The following is a 22468-nucleotide window of genomic DNA, read 5'->3' on the forward strand; positions in this document are numbered from 1 at the left end:
TTCTGTGTCTCCCTCTCTCTCTGCCCCTCCCCTGCTCGTGCTCTGTCTCTCTGTCTCAAAAATAAATAAAAACATTAAAAAAAATTGTTAAAAATGCAAACACCACTGATAAACATCGTACCGGACGTGTCCAAGATTATCTATAAACTTTCCGTTCTCTTCCTGCAACTGAGACTTGAAAGATGAAGATCAGATATTTTAACGTGCTTTACATCCAAGTGTCTTAGATCCTTCAATGCCAGGAAAGAGAAGCTTCCAGAACATTCAGAACCCTCCAAGACAAACCCCCTTGATTCTGACTCTTCCCACAGGAAACACATCTGCTCTTTCTCTGTGCAGTCTTTGATGCCGTCAGACCCCCCCCCCACCGCCCCCTGCTTTGCCAGGCAGCCACCAGGGTGGCCAGAGCCGCACAGCGATTCTGAAGTCAGACTTTTAACCTACAGAAACCAAACTGTTATACTCAAATGACGTTTGCTAATCAGCAGTCACTTTGTGGTTCCAAGAACAGCCATGGAAAGAGGAAAGACCCCCTGCCCAAACCAGCCGTTAACTGGAAACATTATCACGTGAGTCTGCATTTAACAAAACTGATGTTCTTGGGGCTCCTGGGTGGCTCAGTTGGTTAAGCGTCCGACTCTTGATCTCTCCACGGGTCATGATCTCACGGTTCACGAGTTTGAGCCCCGAGTGAGGCTCTGTGCTGACAGCACGGAACCTGCTTGGAATTCTGTCTCCCCCTCTCTCTCTGCCCCTCCCCTGTTTTCTCTCTCTCTCTCTCTCTTTCTCAAAATAAACAAACTTTAAAAACAAATCGAACAGATGCTGCTGTAACTCTAGACTCTGTGCTGTTTATGATTTCCGACCTCTCCCAAACTGTTAGGCTTTACTAAAAGCATAAAAGCTCGTTCCCATGAATTCTGAAAAGGATGCTTGTGTCTCTCTTACCGAGAATGGTGCTCCGTGGCTCCCTCATAGCTCTGATTCCGGCAGGTCGACCCCGTGTTGCAAAGAAGGCCTTGGACAAAGGGGAAAACGCCTCGGCTGGGCAGATCCCGAGGTTGCAAAAAACCTGAGTGTAGATTCAAGGGAGAAGTGTGTCCACATAACAGAATACCTATTCGGTCAGAAGGGTAGTGTCGAATATGATGTTATTATATTTTTAATCCTCTTATTCAGTTAAAAGAGGTCTGAGCACTCAAACAAAAGAGAGAGAGGAAAGGAAGAAAGCCTTCATATGGAACACCTTTCCGTGGGTCTGTACTCACGCTTCAGGGCAGAATGGCCCTGCCCAGCCTGAGAGCCGCAGGACTCACCCCTTCCCAGCTCCCGGAGGGGTAAAACCCCCCTTACACAGCCATGCCTCCCACACAGTCCTCTGTAAACCGGCTGTGGGCGGGAAGAATAAGATAGATCCTTCTTCTCATCTCATACAAAGATTTAGCAGTTTTTTAGTTTGGGCAAAATTTTAAATCGAATACACCTTGGGTTCTTAAATGTATACACATAGTTGTTAAAGACCATATAACGCAAAGAAGTTTAGACAAAACGGATAGGATCCAAGGGTTTTCAAGAAGACTTTGCTGCAACAATGCCCCTGACTCGATCGAGTGGAGTTCATCTGTGCCCCATGCCTAGAGCCCTCCACGCCCCCGATGGACGGATGGCAGCGGTTGAGATGCTGATGACCGCAGGCAACTTGGAAGTTACTGATCTAACATGAGGTAGCTCATAAAGTCTTGGTGAAAGGCTCTCCATGCGAGCCTAGTTTGGTCTGGGAAATGATCGCACTCTCAGGACGTGGAGACTCACTACCCCCAGGGCTCAGCACAATGCTTTGCACATAGAAGACAGTCACTAAACGTTGGATGAATGAATCATTGAATGAACCATTGGTGGAATGAATGAATGAATGAATGAATGAATGAAAAATGAACAAGTAGTCTCTCAAGCCACAGGGGCAAATGGAGTTCTTAGTGAACACAAGACCCAGTGCACTAGGGTAGTAGACATCCAGCCACACCCCTTCTCCTCAATCGTAAAGAACTCATTTCATTTCTTCTCCTGCCATGCTGTCTGCGCCACCCAGATCATTCTTCTCCTGCACACCTGTAGTCCCACGAAGTCTCACATGTCGGGCCCCAGTAGCCTTTCCCTAACATGGACTGGCCACCTCTCTTATGAGCTCACACGGCCCCCCTGCAGAACCCCATCATGACACTTTCCCCACCATATTGAAATAGTCTGATGTGACAGCAAGCTCTAGAAGGACAGGGAAAATATCTTGTCCACTAGTCTATCTTCAGCAAGGTCTTGGACCCAGCAGGCACTCAACACATATTTGCCAAAAGAACAAATACATTAATTATTTCAGATAGTGACATACTATTTTAGATAAGACCCATCCCTTAACAATCTTTTATTCATGTAACTTTTTCAGAATTAACCACATTATCCACATTTCTAGTGGCATAAATCTGATAGAAACAAAACAGGCCATTATTTCTCAAGCAGTAATGCTGTTGAGATTTCAAACCAAATGAAAAAAAGGGTCTTTCTGATAAAGCTCCTGGAGCAGAGGAACTTAACCAGTAATGATCTATCAGTGCATCACCACCATCATTGCCATCATTATCACCATCATCATCATCACCATCATCACCATCACCACCATCATCATCACCATCATCACCATCACCACCATCACCACCACCACCATCATCACCATCACCATCATTATCACCATCATCATCGCCATCATCACCACTGTCACCATCCCCATTGCCATCATCATCATCATCATCACCATCATCACCATCATCACCATCATCATTACCATCATCACCACCATTATCACCATCACCACCATCATCATCAACATCATCACTATCTCCATCAACAATAACATCATCATCATCGTCACTATCATCATCATCGTCACTATCATCACCATCACCATCATCACTACCATCACCATCTTTATCACCATCACCTCGATCATCACCACCATCACCACCACCACCATTACCACCACTATCATCACTATCATCACCATCACCATCACCACCATCACCATCATCACCACTGTCACCATCCCCATTGCCATCATCACCATCATCACCACCATTATCACCATCACCACCATCACCACCACCACCACCACCATCATCACCATCACCATCATTATCACCATAATCATCGCCATCATCACCACTGTCACCATCCCCATTGCCATCATCATCATCACCATCATTACCATCATCACCATCATCATTACCATCATCACCACCATTATCACCATCACCACCATCATCATCAACATCATCACTATCTCCACCAACAATAACATCATCGTCATCATCACTATCATCATTGTTGTCACTATCATCACCATCCCATCATCACTACCATCACCATCTTTATCACCATCACCACGATCATCACTACCATCATCACCACCATCACCACCACCATCATCACTATCATCACCATCACCATCACCACCATCACCATCATCACCACTGTCACCATCCCCATTGCCATCATCATCATCATCACCATCATCACCATCATCATTACCATCATCACCACCATTATCACCATTATCACCACCATCACCATCATCACTACCATCACCATCCTTATCACCATCACCATGATCATCACCACCATCATCACCACCATCACCACCACCACCATTACCACCACCATCATCACTATCATCACCATCACCATCACCACCATCACCATCATCACCACTGTCACCATCCCCATTGCCATCATCATCATCATCACCATCATCACCATCATCATTACCATCATCACCACCATTATCACCATTATCACCACCATCACCATCATCGCTACCATCACCATCTTTATCACCATCACCACGATCATCACTACCATCATCACCACCATCACCACCACCACCATTACCACCACCATCATCACTATCATCACCATCACCATCACCACCATCACCATCATCACCACTGTCACCATCCCCATTGCCATCATCATCATCATCACCATCATCACCATCATCATTACCATCATCACCACCATTATCACCATTATCACCACCATCACCATCATCACTACCATCACCATCCTTATCACCATCACCATGATCATCACCACCATCATCACCACCACCATCACCACCACCATCATCACCATCATCACCATCATCACCATCACCACCACCACCATCACCACCATCACCACCATCACCACCATCACCACTACCATCACCACCACCATCACCACCACCATCACCACCATCACCACCACCATCGCCACCACCATCACCAACATCACCACCATCATCATCGCCATCACCATCATCACCACTACCACCATCACCACCACCATCACCACCACTACCACCATCACCACCATCACCACCACCATCACCACCATCATCACCACCATCACCACCACTACCATCACCACCACCATCATCACCACCATCACCGCCATCATCACCACCACCACCACCATCATCACCATCACCACCACCATCATCACCATCATCATCACCACCATCACCACCGTCATCACCATCATCATCGCCATCATCACCATCACCACCATCACCACCACCATCACCACCATCATCATCATCGCCATCACCACCATCACCACCATCATCACCATCATCATCATCACTGTCATCATCACCATCATCATCACCATTACCACCATCATCACCATCACCATCATCACCACCATCACCATCCCCATTGCCATCATCATCATCACCACCATCATCACCATCATCATTACCATCATCACCACCATTATCACCATCACCAACATCATCACTACCTCCACCAACAATAACATCATCGCCATTATCACTATCACCACCATCATCACTATCATCACCATCACCGTCATCACTACTATCAACATCCTCGTCACCATCGTCACCATCATCATCAGCATCATCACTATCTTTGCCACCAACAACATCATCACCATCGTCATCACTATGACACCATGATAGCTGTCATCACTGTCACTATCATCATCGTCATCATCACCAGCATCATCCGCACCACCATAACCACCAATGCCATCACTATCTTGTTGATAGACTAAAGTGTATCTGTCACCTTTTACCTCTTCTTCTACTCTTTATATATCTATAATAGCATCTAAACCTATTCTCACAAAGGCAGTTTAGTTAGAAGAATAAATCTATATGCTAGATGGAACAGGTATGTGTGAATATGATTCTTAACAGAAAAAAATACAAATTGATGCTTACTGGCACATACCCCGGAAATATAGCTATTGTGGTATCACAGTGAACCTTATGCGTTCATTCCACTCAGAATTCACAGTTTATAAACAACAGAGGAAAGAGCTGCATTTTCTTCCTCCAGAGGGTCTATAATGCAAGAAGTGTAGCCAAAGTAACACTCACAATTGTCTCTGTGTCTGGGAGGCTCCTGAAAACGAAGCACTGTCAGAATCATGAAGAGGATACATGGCCAAAAGAATTCAGCAAGAGAAAGGACCTAAAGAAGGATGTTGGGAAAAAAAAATTAGAGTTTGAATAAATGGCAAAGCATTGTAATAGCCCCCTTGCCTGCAGGATGGGTTGCTGCTCACTCAGACCTCCCTTAAAGGAGGTCATTGTCAAGGCTTTGGGTGGCTCAGTCAGTTGGGTGTCCAACTCTTGGTTTCGGTTCAGGTCATGATCTCTTGGATTGTGGGTTCGAGTCCCACATGGAGCTCCGTGCTGACAGTGCAGAGCCTGCTTGGGATTCTCTCTCTCTCCCTCTCTCTCTGTCCCTACCATGCTCTCTCTCTCTCAAAAATAAATAAACTTAAAATTTTTTAATTAAAAAAAAGGAGATTATTGTCATCCTTACTGAGCGTCTCTGAGAACCCTGATTTGAGCCAAGGGTCCACGGTTCGTTCATCATCTGGACCCGCGACTGTCACCTCCTTGTACGTTTCCCAAAACACTTGTTTTCTGTTTCTTTCTTTTTAGTCCACATTATTTTTTTTAATGTTTATTTATTCTTGAGAGAGAGGGAGAGACAGACAGAGCATGAGCAGGGGAGGGGCAGAGCGAGAGAGGGACACAGAATCCGAAGCAGGCTCCAGGCTCTGAGCTGTTGGCACACAGCCCGACGCAGGGCTTGAACTCACGAGCTGTGAGATCATGACCTGAGCTGAAGTCGGACGCTTAACAGACTGAGCCACCCAGGCACCCCTCCACATTCCTAATTATGGCAGACTTGATAACATTAAAGAAATTCAATAAATAACTTCATTCATATTTCTCACTTTCCAACAAGCTATTTTAATTTTTCCAATTTCTTTAACATTCCTGCCTTTCCACTTACACAGGCATTTTCCCCAAGGTGGTGGGGGCACAGACATCGACCTTCATTTTTCGAGCATCTTCCAGTGATGCCACACGAGGCTCATACCTAGTCCTTTACCAGTTGCATAACATTCTTACCAAATGGATACACCATGGTTCCCATATCTTCCATCAGTGAATAGTGTTTGTGCCTAAATAATTCTTCTTTTGAATTACTTTCTTAAGACTGGAACAAATTCCTGAAAGTCAGATTACTGGAGCCAAATCTCCTGACACAGACAACAAAAGAGCCACATGTAACAATCACGGTAATTCACATAGCTTTGCGTCCTCAGTCAAAAAAGACAAAGGAATTACCATGGATGCATGGAATTTAATTATTTGAGAATGAAATACCCAAGGTTCAGCCCAGTGAAAAACTAATTAAGAGGAAAATCCTCAGGGCACTGGGTAGTTCAGTCGGTTAAGCACCAACTCTTGGGACTCTTGGTTTCAGCTTAGGTCATGATCTCATGGTTCAAGAATTTGAGCCCCACATCGGGCTCTGTTCTGACAGTGCAGAGCTTGTTTGGGATTCTCTCTCTGCCTCTGTCTACCCCTCCCCTACTCACGCTATCTTTGTCTCTCTCAAAATAAGTAAATAATAAAAAAAAAAAGAATTATCCTCGATTATCACCAGATTATTCTTTTTTTTTTACATTGTTTTATTTTTGAGAGACAGAGAGAGACAGAGCATGAGTAGGGGAGGGGCAGAGAGAGAGAGAGAGAGACAGAATCTGAAGCAGGTTCCAGGCTCCAAGCTGTCAGCACAGAGCCTGATGTGGGGCTCAAACCCACAAACCATGAAATCGTGACCTGAGCCGAAGTTAGATGCTTAACCAACTGAGCCACCCAGGTGCCCCCAGATTATTCTTTTTGTCCTCATTCTTCCGTGGTTTTATGGTGGATCATGTTCTCCTGTAGACTGCCACTCGTATCATTCCACAAAGACAAGAGTTTATAACCACACACCAAACAGGTTAGGCACTCAATAATGCATGAACAAAAACCTAAAATCTGCAGGTTAGGGAGGTAGGGGTAACCCAGCCTAACACTAAAGACGGTTTTTTTTAGACTCCCAGTTATAATGCTTTGAGCTAAAACAAACTTTTCGCCTCTTTGGTTCCTTTGCTCTTTGAACTGCCCTTCACAATTCTTCCCTGTAAGGAAACGGCATCGAAATGCGGCCAGGAGGGTGTATGTGGCCTGAAGCCATAAAGACAAAACACAGGTGGAAAGGTTTCGATCCCCGCTGTAGTTAAAGAAAAGAAATCACCGCTTTTGAAAGAGTTCATGATGTAATATTTCTTGTGCCAGAAAGTGCATCATTATGGAAAGTTCCCTGACCGAGTGCGGAAATCCAATATCATACATCTTTATAATGGGGCAAATGTCTGCAGGAGGCCAACCTCTACTCAAAGGATGGGGATTAAAACAGCCAGAGAGGTCGGGAACACTCAGAAGACCACCAATTCAAGTCATCTAGCTCATTCTCTAGAACAAGTATGGGAGTAGGGGTGTGGTGTGGGAAGATTCCATAACTAGTTCCGGCTGAAACTAAATGTGCAAAACAGAAAACATGCCACAAATTCAGCAATGACTTGATACCGTTAAGAAGAATAAATACAGGCGCACCCGGGTGGCTCAGTCAGTTAAGCGTCAGACTCTTGATTTCGGCTCAGGTCATGATCTCACAGGTCATGATCTCCATGCTGACAGCACGGAGCCTGCTTGGGATTCTCTCCCTCCCTCCCTCCCTCTCTGCCCCTCCCCTGCTCACCTGCTTTCTCTCTCTCTCAAAATAAACAAATATATTCTCTCTCTCTCAAAATAAATAAATATATTCTTTCTCTCTCAAAATAAATATACTTTGAAAAAAAGAAGAAATACATAATTAACTTTCTGTTTAAAAAATTTTTTAAATAGCATATGATAGCCATTTTTTAAGACAGAGAGGTATAAAGAAGACAGATAATGGTCCATAGACCCAAGACTCGTACGTATAAGAACTCTCGATATTATAAGTAATTACATATATGCATGGTTAGGAAATTTAAAAAGTACAGAAAGAATACAGCCATTCTCCCAAAGGATAAATTATCTCAATTGCTTTCTTTTTAAAAAAAAAATTTTTTTAAGTTTATTTTATTTTTGAAGAGAGAGAGAGAGTGTGAGCAGGGGAGGGGCAGAGAGAGGGAGACACAGAATCGGAAGCAGGCTCCAGGCTCTGAGCTGTCAGCACAGAGCCCGATGCGGGGCTCGAACTCATAAACCATGAGATCATGACCTGAGCTGAAGTTGGATGCTTAACCGATGTTGGATGCTAAGCCACCATGGCTCCCCTCAACAGCTTTCTGAATTCATTTTTTTTAAAGTATATATAAGCCTAACTAATGTTTTTGGAAACAGTTTTTCATATCAGCACTTATAGAACTGTCTCATTGTTTTTAAAGAGAACATGATAATCTACTGTAGAATGTAATTTATTCAACCAATCACCTAGTTCATGGAAACGTGCAAGGTTTTCTGTTTGGGGCCATTGCTATCATGAGGTTTCTGTACATATTTGGCTGACTGTTGTAAGTATGCTTACGAAGTGTCGTTGCAAATGAGATTCTTGAGTCAAAGTGTGTATGATTTCTAATCATACAAAACGCACCCTCCAAACACACTCTCCTGAGATTAACAAACCTTCAAATTTCTGTCATTATTTTGTCAAAGTGATATGCAAAAAATGTTTTTCTTTAATTATTAAGGTCAAGCATTTTTCATAAGTCAAATCTACAATAATTCCTTGTCCATTCACTCCCTATTCCTCCCTGTGCACATTTTTCTATTACATATAAATATATATATATTTTTACATATATATATGTTACAAAAGTGTTCAGTCAGACACAAAACAGGCTAGGCATTCAATAATGCACGAACAGAAATTTACACTCTAGCAGAATAGGAGGATACACGGTTTTACACTAAAGAGGATGTCTTACTGGGGTGCCTGGGTGGCTCAGTTGGTCTGACTCTTGATTTGGACTCAGGTCATGATCTCGCGGTTTGTGGGTTTAAGCCCCGCATTTGGCTCTGCACTGAGAGTGTGGAACCTGCTTGGGATTTTCTCTTCCTCTCTCTCTGCCCCTCCCCCCTCCACAAAAGAAATAAATTAACTTAAAAAGAGTGGACACCTGGGTGGCTCAGTCGGTTAAGCGTCCAACTTCAGCTCAGGTCATGATCTCACAGTTCATGAGTTCAAGCCCCGAGTCAGGCTCTGTGCTGACAACTCAGAGCCTGGAATCTGCTTTGGATTTTGTGTCTCCCTCTCTCTCTGCCCCTCCCCTGCTTGTGGTCTGTCTGTCTGTCTGTCTCTCTCAAAAATAAACTTTAAAACATTTAAAAAATGTTTTAAAGAAAAGAGGGCATCTTACTATTTTAAAACCCACTTTACGTACTTTTTTTCTTTCTGTCTGGTTTTTTTTTTTTTTTTTTTTTTTTTTTTTTTTTTTTTTACTGGTCTGCAAATCATTGTCTCCTATTTTCTTTTTGAGTTAAGGAATTTCTTCATTGGTCCTTTGTTGGCTTAAAGTATTTAAGCAAATATTTTCTCCAGTGTCTTATTTGCCTTTTAATTGTCAAAATCTTTGATGCAATCAATTCATCAATCTTTTGATTTATAGCATCTGGATTCTTGTTCCTACACATAATGAATGAATGATCATCATTCAAGGGACCCTTATCATGGCCAAATTAAAATAGGCAGTGGCAGCTGTGAAGCTATAAGAATTTACCTGTCCAGTCCTCACTTCAGTGGAAAATCTCCAGTTTCAAATGGAAATAACATCGTTAAAAAAGCAAAACTCTACATCGTATAATCTAGCAATTTCTTAAAGATCTTGAACTAAAACAGAAGCCCAGTTACACTTTAAAAAATAGTATCTCAGGGGGCGCCTGGGTGGTTGAGTCAGTTAAGCATCCGACTTCGGCTCGGGTCATGATCTCATGGTTCGTGAGTTCTAGCCCCAAGTCAGGCTCTGCACAGGCTCTGTGCAGCCTATGTCTCTCTCTCTCTCTCTGACCCTCCCCTGCTCTCTCTCTCTCTCTCTCTCTCTCAAAAATAAACGTTAAAGAAAATAGTATGTTAGTTTTTTATTTGTAAGCTAATCACCAGCTACTCCAAAAAGCACAGGTAGGGTAAAAATCTCCCATTGTTCGAATGTGAAATAACTCCGTTCAGAAGACAAGTATCAAAACGCCCAGTTCTGCTGTGTCACTGCCCATTGTGAGCCAGTGAATCACCTCCTTTCACAAGACTCTCTCCCAGAGGCGCTCAGAGGCTCTTTCTCACCATATTTTTGTACCCTGGTTTCCTTCTCATGTGTCCTCATTGTCCTGGAGTCTTACCTGACATTTTTGATCCCCTCCTTGCTAACTGGGAATGCTTCCCCCCATCGCCCACACTGCGGGGCCCCCGTGAGGGGCTTCCCCGCACTGGAAGGGCCGAGAACAGACAGCACCCATGCTGTCCCCTAAGGCAGCCCGGAGCAGATGCTACAAGATGCTGTGCTCTCAAGAAATTAATCAGCTTGGAGCTCCTGGGGGGCTCAGTCAGCTGGGCATCCGACTTTGGCTCCGGTCATGATCTCGCAGTTCGTGAGTTCGAGCCCCACATCGGGTTTTTTGCTGTCAGCACAGAACCTGCTTTGGATCCTCTGTCCCCCTCTGTCTCTGCCCCTCCCCTGCTTGCGCTCTCTCTCAAAAATAAACATTAAAAAAGAAAGAAAGAAAAGAAAAAAAAGAATCAGCTGGGAGAATCACCTGGGCTCACAAAACAGCAGCCACTGGATCAGGCGCCCACACAGCAGGGGAGCTCCCACCAGGGAATGGAAAAAGTATTCAGTTCTGCACCCCAGATTCCACAGTCGCCCTCCCCATGACCTCAATGGGTGCCCCTCCTTGGTTCCTAAAAACACAGCTGAGATGCAGCAGCATTTGGCAGAGACTTTCACAGCACACACACAGAAATACATACGTCAACGGCTCTCGGGTAAAACATTGGTGTCTCCTTACAGACTTTTTCTTCTTCCAGACAGAATGAGATGAGACAAAGAAAAGAAGGTAGAGGAGAAAGAGAGCCAACTTGTCTTTATATAAGATGAAAGCCACAAAAATGCCAAGAAACAGGTCTCTAGAGCAGATCAAGCAAGTTCAGTCCTAACTCAGCCCAGCAGCTCCAAACCTGTCATCCTGGGGGGCCTCCCCAGCGCCTGCATCTGCGGGGTGAGAGCCCTGAAGGCATCACCTCCCTCCTTCTTCCCGCAGGAGTCAGAGAAAGCTGAGAGCAATAAACGAAACACAGAGAAGTGAGCAATGAGTCTGAGTCTGTTGGAGAACAACTTCCCCGAAATTGGATGGAGTGAGTATGCTATAAAATACTGGACGAAGGGGAACCCAGGGGGGCTCAGTTGGTTAAACATCCGACTCTTGATCTCGGCCTAGGTCATGATCTCACGGTTCGTAAGATCAAGCCCCGGATGGGGGTCTGTCCTGACAGCAGAGCCTGCTTGGGATTCTCTCTCTCCTTCTCTCTTTGCCCCTCCCCTGTTTGCACCCTATCTCTCTCTCTCTCTCAAAATAAATGAAAAATTTAAAAAAAAACTTTTAAATGAAAACTATAAAAATAAAACACTGGAGAAAATTCCAAAGCGGAGCACAGAGCCCAGAGCCCAGAGCCCAGAGCCCAGCAAGGGTAATAATGTCTGCATCTCCTGCCATGGGGATGTGAGTCCTCCCTCATCCCCACCACCCCCCCCCCCTGCTGTTGGCAATCAGCATATATAGGGTAAGCTCAGGGACCGCACTGGGGTTTGAAGGAGAAATCAGACTGGTCTCAGATCTATCGACAAGAGAGTCCAGAACAAACACAACACCCGGCTGAGCCCTCCCAGAACGAATCAGATTAAAAGAAAGCGCAAAAGAAATCAGATTAGACAAAAGAAAGCTATCTAAGCATTCTGGAGGGAATCACCCAAACACGCAAACCAAAGTCATAAAGCACGACTGGAAAAGAAACAACCCAAAGAACATGAAATTTCTTTACAACTGCTTTGTAAAGAAAAACAATTTAGTAAGAGCAAACTTTCGGAAAAAAAGAGCTCAAAAGAAAAAAAAAAGATGGTAAATGAAAAAGAGAGGTTGCAGATGTAAGGAAAACACAACAATAACAGGATGATTATTGTGGAAATCCAAAATTTAGACCTAGAAACTACACAGAGAGTAGACGCTGGTTGAATTTGAATTTCTGCATCAGAGGAACAGTCTGAGATCACAACGGGGATTTTCTTTAAAACATTTTTAAAGGTAGAACCATAAACACAGAAAAGCATCCGACAAATACAACAAAAAACATGCTCAGAGATAGAACACAGAACTTCCCGGGAATAGAGAAGAGTTGTTCTGAAGACCAGAAGAATATGTTGTATTTCAGGGGGGAAAAATAAGCTATAGCTGAGCTATGGCTATCAAGCCCCAAAGATAAAGGAAGATTTGCACAGGTCTCCAGAAGGGGAGAAAAAAGGCAACTCACTGAAAGGAGGGGGAAAAAATCAGTCCAGCCTCAAATATATCTTCGCAACATTCCGCGCTGGATGCGACGCATCAGTATTTACAAAGTTCAAAGAGAAAGAAAGTGTGATAAAAATATGATAACCAACCAAAATGGCCCTTAAATGAAAAGCAACATACGAATATTCTCAATCGTAAAGAACACAGATCATTTATTAACCTGAGCCAAGATCAAGAGTCAGACGCTTACCCGACTGAGCCACCTGGGCGCCCCTCCAACCAGTGTTTTATACCATATTCACTCCATCCAGTTTGGGGCAAATTGTTCTACGACTTTGGATTCTTTTCATCTGATTATGTGAAGCCCTAGTCCATGAAACCCAAGGGGGAAATCTGGGCAATGACATCCGGCCAAAATAAAAAATGGGGCAAAGTTTAATACCCAGTGATGTCACCTCTGATTCTGGTAGCACGTCAGTTAGAAACTACAGGACTCCTGCTAGGAGAACACAGTTCTTACTGCATGGCTGGACTTCCAGAAAGAAATCTCCAGAGAGCTGGGGTGAGGAGAGTGACAAAAAATAAATCAAAGAGAAGAGAGAATCATAAGTTGAATCTTTAAGTGTAAGATTTAGTTATAAAGGAAAGTCCCCTCAAGGGGAATGGAGGAGAGGCAGGTAGGGCAATATTTAAATAACGAATGCCTGAGAATTCTCCAGAACATACGATGACAGAGATTCATTGATAATGGAAATATAACATTTACCAGGAAACATAAATCCACATTAAAAACTTCAGCACAGTGCGAAGTGTCTGTCTTCGGCTCAGGTCATGATCTCACGGTTCCTGGGTTCAAGCCCCGTGTCAGGCTCTGTGCCGACAGCTCAGAGCTGGAGCCTGCTTGGGATTCTGTGTCTGCCTCTCTCTTCTCTGCCCCTCCCCAGCTTGTGCCCTGTCTCTCTCTGTCTCTCTGTCTCTGTCTCTCTCTCTCTCTCAAAAGTATTAAAAAAGTTATTTAAAAAACCCAAAAACTTCAGCACAATTAAGTCAAAGAAAAGATCTCAAAAGCAATTCAAGAAATAAAGCCACACCATGTCAAAGGAATGGTCAGACTTGCAAGGGACTCAGCAAGAGCAAGAAACCAGAAGATGATTAAATATCTTTAGATTCAGACAAGAGGCTTAAGAAAAAGAACCATCATATATAGAAAGGATCATAACGTAATAAAAGAAGTGAGAGGAGAGGAAGATGCAATAATTGGAGGCATTTATAAACTTATTAAACGTCCTCAAGAAAATAGAAACCAATAAGTGATAGAAACACAGAGAGAAAATTAGAGGGGCGCCTGGCTGGCTTAGTTGGTGGAGCTTGTGACTCTTGATCTCAGAGCTCCACGCTGAGTACAGATTACTCAAAAATAAAAGCTTAGGAAAAAAGGCAATCACGAATTTACTTTCATCCAAGAAAATTCAATACCTGTCTCTCAATAATTCCCTACACTGGTAAGAATCACTTAGAAAATACATTTTTTTGAAATAGTACTTTTTAAATAAGATGCCGTTTGTAGTTTTGACAAAAGTATAAAACACCTAGGGAAGAAAATCTACCCAAAATACGTGCAATTCTTTCATGAAGAAAATTGTGAAACTTTATTGAAAGACACCAGAGAGAACCGGGTAAACAAACAGAGCTCATTGGCGACGCACAAGCAATGTCAATATCACCAAGGGGTTCATTCTACCCAAGCTAGTCCATGGGCTCAACGCAATTCCAGTGGAATCCCGACAAGTTTTTCCTGTTGCATTTTGATTTGGCAGGTGTCGATTTTAATGAGCTGGTTCGGGAATGTACCCGGGAGATCAAAGGTCAATATCCAAGACAATTTTCACCAACGGCTTGAAGGGATTTGTCCTCTCACATATCAAAACTTCCAATAAAATTAAGATGGGAAGACACAGCGTACTGTCAGTTCAGCGATACAGAAACTGACCTGAGGAGAGGCAAAGAGAGCCCAGGAACAGAACTTGGCATATTTGGAAACCTGATAGAGGAAGAAGGTGGTCAGCAGACCAATGGCAGAAAAAGTTGCTACTCAACAAACCACCAGGTCATGGGTAATCTGCAGAGTCGGGGACCAGAGGCAGGGAGGTATCCGATCCTGAGCTCTCATTTTATACAAAGCTCTAAAAGTGAGAAAAAGAAACTTTAAGATGTTTATAAGAATACATGGTGCACCTTCTTCATGTCTTGGCGGTCTTAAACACGACAGAAAAAAGCATGAACAACAAAGGGAAATTAAGCCATATTAAAATTAAAATCTCTATTCTTCAGAAAAGCTATTTTTTTTAGAAGTGTCATTTATATAACAAAATTTTTTAATGTTTATTTTTGAGAAAGAGACAGCGCACGAGCAGGGGAAGGGCAGAGACAGAGGGAGACACAGAATCCGAAACAGGCTCCAGGCTCCAAGCTGTCAGCACAGAGTCCGACGCGGGGCTCAAACCCACTTACCACGAAATCATAACCTGAGCCGGAGTCAGACACTTAATGGACTGAGCCACCTAGCAGCCAGCCACAGACTTGGAGAATCTGTTTCAACATATGTAATTGACATTCCAGAATATATACACATTCCTACAAATCAGTGGGGAGATTGATTACCCCATAGAAAATACTCAAAGGATAAGAGCAGAGAGGAGCAAATTAGGAACACCCCATAACACACACGACAGGGTGCTTGGTCTCAGCAGTAGGAAGTAATTAGGAAGATGCAAATTAAACCCCAACAAAATACCATTTTACACCCACCAGTTCGGAAAAAAGTAAAACCTCTGACACCACCAAGTGTCGGTGGGGACACGGATCCACAGGAACTTTAGAAAACAGCCCGACAACATTAACAAAGCGGAAGGTGCACATTCTATGACCCATATATTTCAACAACTATATAATAAGTTGAAGCATATTAATTTATCTTATTACACTGGTTTGAGCCTATGAAAAGGGTTCGAGCTAGTAGGTAATTACATACATGAATCAAGATGTGTGCCCAAGAATGCTTATGTTATTTTGTGAATGAGAAAAAAGAAACCGGAAGTCATGCAAAAATACAGGAGAATGTATCGTTCAATTGCTGTCCACTGAGCAGTGAAAATAAGTGCACTCAGGGGCTCCTGGGGGGCTCAGTGGGTGGAGTCTGTGACTCTTGATATTAACTCAAGTCATGATCTTCAGGTTGGTGGGTTGGAGCCCCAAGTCGGGCTCTGTGCTGACAGTGTGGAGACTGCTTAAGATTCTCTCTCTTTCTGTCCCTCTCTCTCTCTGCCCCTCTCCTCTGCTCTCACTCTCTCTCTCTCTCTCTCTGAAAGAAAGGGAGGGGTGCCTGGGTGGCTCAGTTGATTAAGCCTCCCACTCTTGATTTCTGCTTAGGTCATGATCTCGAGGTTCGTGGGTTCGAGCCCCACGTTGGGCTCTGTGCTGACAGTGTGGCACCCGTTTGGGATTCTCTCTCTCTCTCTCCCTCTCTCTCTCTGTCTCTCAAAAAATAAATAAATAAACATAAAAAAAGTTTTTTAAAAAAGTGCACTCATCCATCCATCCATCCATCCATTCATCCATTCATTCATCAGGGAGTTGGTCGAAGTGTCAGGCACTGAGGAACAGCAGTGAACACCCACGGCCGAGTCCCTGCCTGGGAGGATGGAGCAGATGTATGCATACACATCCCAAGAGTGCGGTTCCCCCCGGGGATGCACGTGTGCGGACGACCAGGCCCTGTCCTCACACCCTTTGTCGGCATAGCCCTGGACCGTCTGCAAGCTCGTGCTCATCCGTTATTTTAGCCTTCCACCAACCAGTGAGGTAGGTCACGTTGTGCACAGTCTGTTGCCCGGTCTCCTTGGACTAGTTTTCAAGGGAACCTGAATCAACCTCAGGCCTGTGGATGAAATAAACACTTTCCCATCTTACTTGAACAGACGTTTTATGAGCGGAGCTTAATGAAACCTATTTTTAAATCCTCAGGCTTAGTTGGGCAGTGTGTGGTTTCGGTTACAACTGAAAACCACAAAGAACCAAATGCCCGGGTACAAAAAGCACAATTGCTGATGAATCAAGAAGGAAGGAGGCTCTTACCAGGAAGAAGGTAGTCATGAGACTCACGGAGGAAAACATCATAACAAGTTTAGAATATCAAGGAAGCTGAAGCAAAGCATGTAATTAGTCTGCTGCTCGGTCTTTGGAAACAAAGGGCTTTGCCTAGAGCGTGAAATTCTATTGTGTCTCTTTGGGGCGCGCTTGGATCTCTGGATGTCAGCCTCTCAGAAGAGGGGACTTTCCCAGAAGTATTATGAGGTCCTAGCTGTAAACCCTGCAATAAGAGAAGGTCCAAACAAAGCCTGACTCAAGACCAAATAGCAACCATCCACCCAGTTGGCCTAAATCCATTGCCACCTTGACCTGGGACTTCCAAACCCCTCTCCAACAGAGTCCAAAATTCCCTCTCTAAGAAAGCCTTTGCAAATCTTTATGTTGGCCAATGAGTTAGCTGGGGGCCAAGAGATAGAAATGGATGAGTTCTCTCACTCTCCTACTTTTTTGTTTTTGTTTTTGTTTTTTTGGTGCTGTTACTTTTTTGGCTTTATATTGAAAAGCAATTGCTTTTTGTTCAACACTCACATACTAAACATTCATGTTGCACCTGTTCAAGGTGTCCAAAACAGACTCAACCAGGGTCTCCTGGATGGCTCAGCTGGTTAAGCATCCGACTCTTGATTTCAGTTCAGGCCATGATCTCACAGTTTGTGAGATGGAGCCCCACATTGGGCTCTGCACTGGCAACGCAGAGTCTGCCTGGGATTCTGTCTCTCCCTCTCTCTGTCCCTCCCCAGTTCACGCTCTATCTCTCTCTCTCTCTCAAAATAAGCAAACATTTTTTTAAAAATTAAAAACAACAAGGGCACCTGGGTGGCTCAGTCGGTTAAGTGTCTGACTTCGGCTCAGGTCATGATCTCATGGCTCGTGGATTTGAACCCCGCATTGGACTCTGTGCTGACGCCTGATTCAGATTCTGTGTCTCCCTGTCTCTCTGCCCCTCCCCTGCTCACACTCTGTCTCTCTCTCTCTCTCTCACTCTCTCGAAAATAAACAAACATTAAAAAAAAATAATAATAAATAATTTTTTAAAAAACAAAGAAAAAGCAATGGTGATATTGGAAGATATACAAACTAAACCTGGCCAATAAAAATGCAGAAACAAACAAAAAGGAACAACTATTGGGGTAGGGGTCGGGTACTTGAAATCCATGTATTAAGGTCTCAATGACTAAACCACAGGAGAAAATCACTAGCGTCCTACTTACAAAATTGGAAGAGAATTTGATGGGCAATTTATTATTTTTTTTAATATCTTCTTTTTAAGTAATCTCCACATAGCCCCAGCGTGGAGCTCAAACTCAAGATCAAAAGTCGAGTGCACCACACGACTATCCCAGCCCGGTGCCCCGATGGACCATTTAAATAAGTGAAAATACAGATAAAAATGCTCCCTTTGGGGAAACCCCAGGTGGCTCAGATGGTTAAGCATCCAACTTTTAATTTCAGCTCAAGACAGGATCTCATGGTTGCTGGGATCAAGCCCCACGTTGGGCTCTGCGTTGACAGTGCAGGGCCTGTATGGGATTCTCTCACTCCTTCTCTCTCTCTCTGCCCCTCCCCTGCTCACACTCATTCTCTCTCTCAAATAAATAAACTTAAAAATAATAATAATAATAAATAAATATAAAAATATTCCCTTTTACACTGATGTCTCAAAAGAGAAGATTAAAGAAAGTTTAACGTGCCACCAGACCTGTACAAAGTCTGGGCACACAGACCACACACACGCACGTAGTTAGGCCAACACAGGCAGGGAAAACACAACCCTGGACACACTGGTTGGTAGCCATGACTTGCACGTCCTTTCTGAAAGAAAGCTGGCCAGCAGGTAGCACAAACCAGAGCAATGGGTAGTAGTTTGGGTTCCTTTTGGCTCGGATGTACCACTGTTTGGAACGTATTCTAACATAATTGGGTTGGGGAGGCACCAGCAGGCCCAGCACCAAGGTAATGCTCTGTACGACCTTGATGATGCATCAAACAGAGGTATGTGGCCATGGTCCTCATACCGCTGCAGACAGGGAAGCCCTCCAACAGAATGCCTCATTACAGCAACTCTTGATGACCCAGTGCCCCAGGCAGGGACGTGGAGGTGACCAAACCTTTATCTAGCAAGGGGTAGAGTTCTGCCCAGGGTGCCCGGGCCAGGTGGGGACCGCTGCCCCCTGGGCCCCGGGCAGGTGGCCCTTGCTCTCAGCCTCCCTCATCCGAGAAATGGGAATGAGAAGTCCTACCCTGCAGGGGCATGGGGAAGACCAAACAGGCCTGGTGTGGGGGACCTGAGGAAGTTACGATGCACAGGGGAGACAGGACACTGGAAGCACACAGGAAAGGGCCAGGGCTGAGAAGACATCCCAGGTCCCCCAAGGGCACCCACAACACTATGTCACCTTTCACCATCAGTCCTTCCTAGCAGCCCTGTGTCCCTCACACAGCCCCTAAGTCTGGGAGAGGTCAGGATGGGTGGCATGCACATGCCTGCTTGCCTCTTCCCCGCCCCCCCCATCCCTAAGGAGTGGTTGTTTTCAAACGGGGGCCCTCGGGTGCACAGGTTAGACTCTGCCAGGAGCTCTTGCTTGGAACCCGCAGGGCGACAGGTGCCTGTGAGCACAGCCTGGGGACAAGCCCCTGCTATCTGGTCCAGGACTGGGACCGTGATGTCCCTCCCTTGGGTGAGCACTGATTTAGCCACAGGCAGACAGGGCAGGAAGGGGCCCTAGGTGTGGAGAGAGCAACTGACACAGCTGAGTGGCAAATGCAGAGCTGATCTCGGGGCCCCAGGGTGACAAAATGTATGTCCTCCTCAGTCTCCATGGTCCCCGGGACACAGCCTGGGCCTGTAATACAATCTCACAAAACAAGCCTGAAATCTCCCTTGCCCTTCGTCTCTGGAGTTATTGTTACCAGGAGGTTGGTTTCGTTTTATTTTGTTTTAACCTTGCTTGTAATCCAAAACCCAGGCTTATCTGAGCCAAAGTAAATAAAACAGGGAAACTCCAGGATTCCTAACAAGACCCACATCCCGGAGTAGGGAGGGGCACCTCTCTGGAAAAGAAGATGATTCTGCTTTTGGTTTTTGGTTGTTTGTTGTTGCTTTTGTTTTTGTTTCTTCGTGGAAGCCACATGAATTCGCCATGCTAAATAGAAACTTCCAGAACTAGCCTTTTGAGGATCTTGCCATTTTCCCTTCCCATATGTTGGTAACATTTTCAGCAGAAAGGCAATGTAAACAGGGTTTTTGTTTCCTTTCCACCTTGACAAACAACCACATTGAGAACCGAGAAATCAGATGCCTTGTTTCTGAAACCCAGTTCGTTTTCTACACTTTTGAAAGACTGGATCTTCTGACATTCTTTTTTATTTTTATTTTTGAGTTTATTTATTTATTTTGAAAGAGAAAGAGTGGGGGAGGGGAAGACAGAGACGGAGGGAGAGAATCCCAAGTAGGTTCCACGCTGTCAGCACAGGGCTCGATGTGGTGCTTGAACTCACCAACCATGAGATCATGACCCAAGATGAAATCAAAAGTCAGATGCCTAAACTACTGAGCTACCCAGGCGCCCCTGGATTTTCTTGCATTCTTCAACTCGGGCCTTGATGCAGGACAGAAGAACATCTACAGTGAGCGAAACTCTAACACACTTTCTGTGCAGAAGGTGTGCCCACTGCCCCTCAGAAGTGGTCTCTGAGCTCCACTCCATCTTGTGTGCTGAGACCATGAGGAAGAAAAGGAAGATGAAGGTAAGGAACTGGAAGCATATTAAGATCCATCAAAATGAGGGGCCCCTGCGGGGGTTACTCAGTTGAGAATCAGACTTTTCAGATCAGGTCATGATCTCCTGGTTTGTGGGTTCGAGCCCCGTGTTGGGCTCTGTGCTGGCAGCTTGGAGCCTGGAGCCTACTTCAGATTCTGTGTCTCCCTCTCTCTGCACCTCCCCTGCTCACACTTTGTCTCTCTCTATCTCTCAAAAAGTGAATAAACGTTAAAAAGTTAAAAAAGAAAAAAAGATCCATCAAAATAAAAGCAAAGGCCCTGTGGCCAGCGTGGTAGGAGCAGGAGAAAGGCAAAGAAACCCACGCGGCCTACACACACGCCTGCACCCCCCCTAAAGATACAAAAAGACATTTGTGTTTCAATATTCAATTTCTGAACTGCTTTTCCTGGACCCCTGCTCTGAGTAAGCTGAGACACACTTGAATGACCTTCAGTGACCCTCGGTGACCTTTGGTGAAGCCAGTTTCCCCCAGCCCCCCTGCCGGAGACAGACTGCCAGCCAGAGGAAAGAGCGGCCATGGAGGCCATCCAGGGGTCTTCACAGGGGGACGTGGATTCCCCTGAGGCTCCCGCGGCCGCCCAAGGACGCCCTGCCTCCCTCCCTGCCATCTTGCTCAGCACTGCCTGGTCTGCAGCTCCAGGGGTGCATGGGTGGAGGCCACCTGCTCTCAGAGGTCTCACAAGGCACCCTTCAGGGCACCCCGCCAGGCTCCACTTTGAACCAGCAGCCAACGAGGACGCCCTGACCACAGGGATGGCTAAACCACCAGAGCCGCACAGGCGGTCAGTTCTGCTGAGCGCGAGGTTACCAGGGAGCAGGGCTGGCGCCACCAGGACAGCCGTCTGGGAGAGCGAGGAGGCCCCAGGCTGTATCCCAAACCCGGCTCAAGAGGCCGGGTCCTTCCACGAGAGACCTGAGGACCTGCTGTGGGGCCAGAGTCACTGAGTCGAAGGTTCTGGGGCCCTGACGTGGATGGGCAGTGGACAATGCCAGTGTGGGCTCTCCCTCACTGCCCCACCGCAGGGGATTTCTGTGTGCCCAGGAGCCCACTCTCGTCGTTGGTCCAGTCCCCGCACTGATGCCGACCAGACACGTGGAATTCAGGCCGCTGGCCTCGGCTGGGACACAGGCCCCTGGCCAGCAGGTCGGGCAGCTGAGACGGCCCAGAGGCTGCAACCTTCCAGCCTGGAGGGGAGCCCGTGCAGCTGGTGGTGATTCACCCCATGCTGAGCAGACGGTGGAAACGCGTTCTTAGGGGGACCCGCCCCTTCTCTTTGAATATTTATGTATGTATTTTTGAGGGGGGAGGGGCAGAAAGAGACAGAGAGAGAATCCCAAGCAGGTCTGTGCTGTCAGCACAGAGCCCATTGCAGGCCTCGAACCGGCAAACTGTGACATAGTGACCTGAGCAGAAATCTCGAGTCAGGCAATTAACTGACTGAGCCCCCCAGGTGCCCCCTGGGGGCACCTGGTCTGATGAATTTCCTTTGTTTGATGGACTTCTTCCTTGAGAGAGGGGACAGAGTGTGACACCAGAGGTCACACCACCCGGGAGTGCTGTGCCATTTAAAAGTCCCAAGCCACCAAGGCG

The 22468-nt window shown here is 45.4% G+C and overlaps 1 protein-coding gene across 1 annotated transcript in view; it reads right to left on the reverse strand.

The window, feature by feature from the left end:
* ABCA13 (ATP binding cassette subfamily A member 13) overlaps positions 1–22468 on the reverse strand; it is a 395180-nt gene that overhangs the window by 365023 nt on the left and 7689 nt on the right. The window contains exons 2-3 of the mRNA XM_027045998.2: positions 5438–5531; positions 949–1072 (exon numbers count right to left, since the gene is read on the reverse strand). Of these exons, the coding sequence (XP_026901799.1) occupies positions 949–1072; positions 5438–5531 (218 nt within the window). The remainder of the gene's footprint in view (positions 1–948; positions 1073–5437; positions 5532–22468) is intronic.

This window comes from Acinonyx jubatus, chromosome A2 (genome assembly GCF_027475565.1).
Source record: "Acinonyx jubatus isolate Ajub_Pintada_27869175 chromosome A2, VMU_Ajub_asm_v1.0, whole genome shotgun sequence".
In the NCBI taxonomy this organism is placed as follows: Eukaryota; Metazoa; Chordata; class Mammalia; order Carnivora; family Felidae; genus Acinonyx; species Acinonyx jubatus.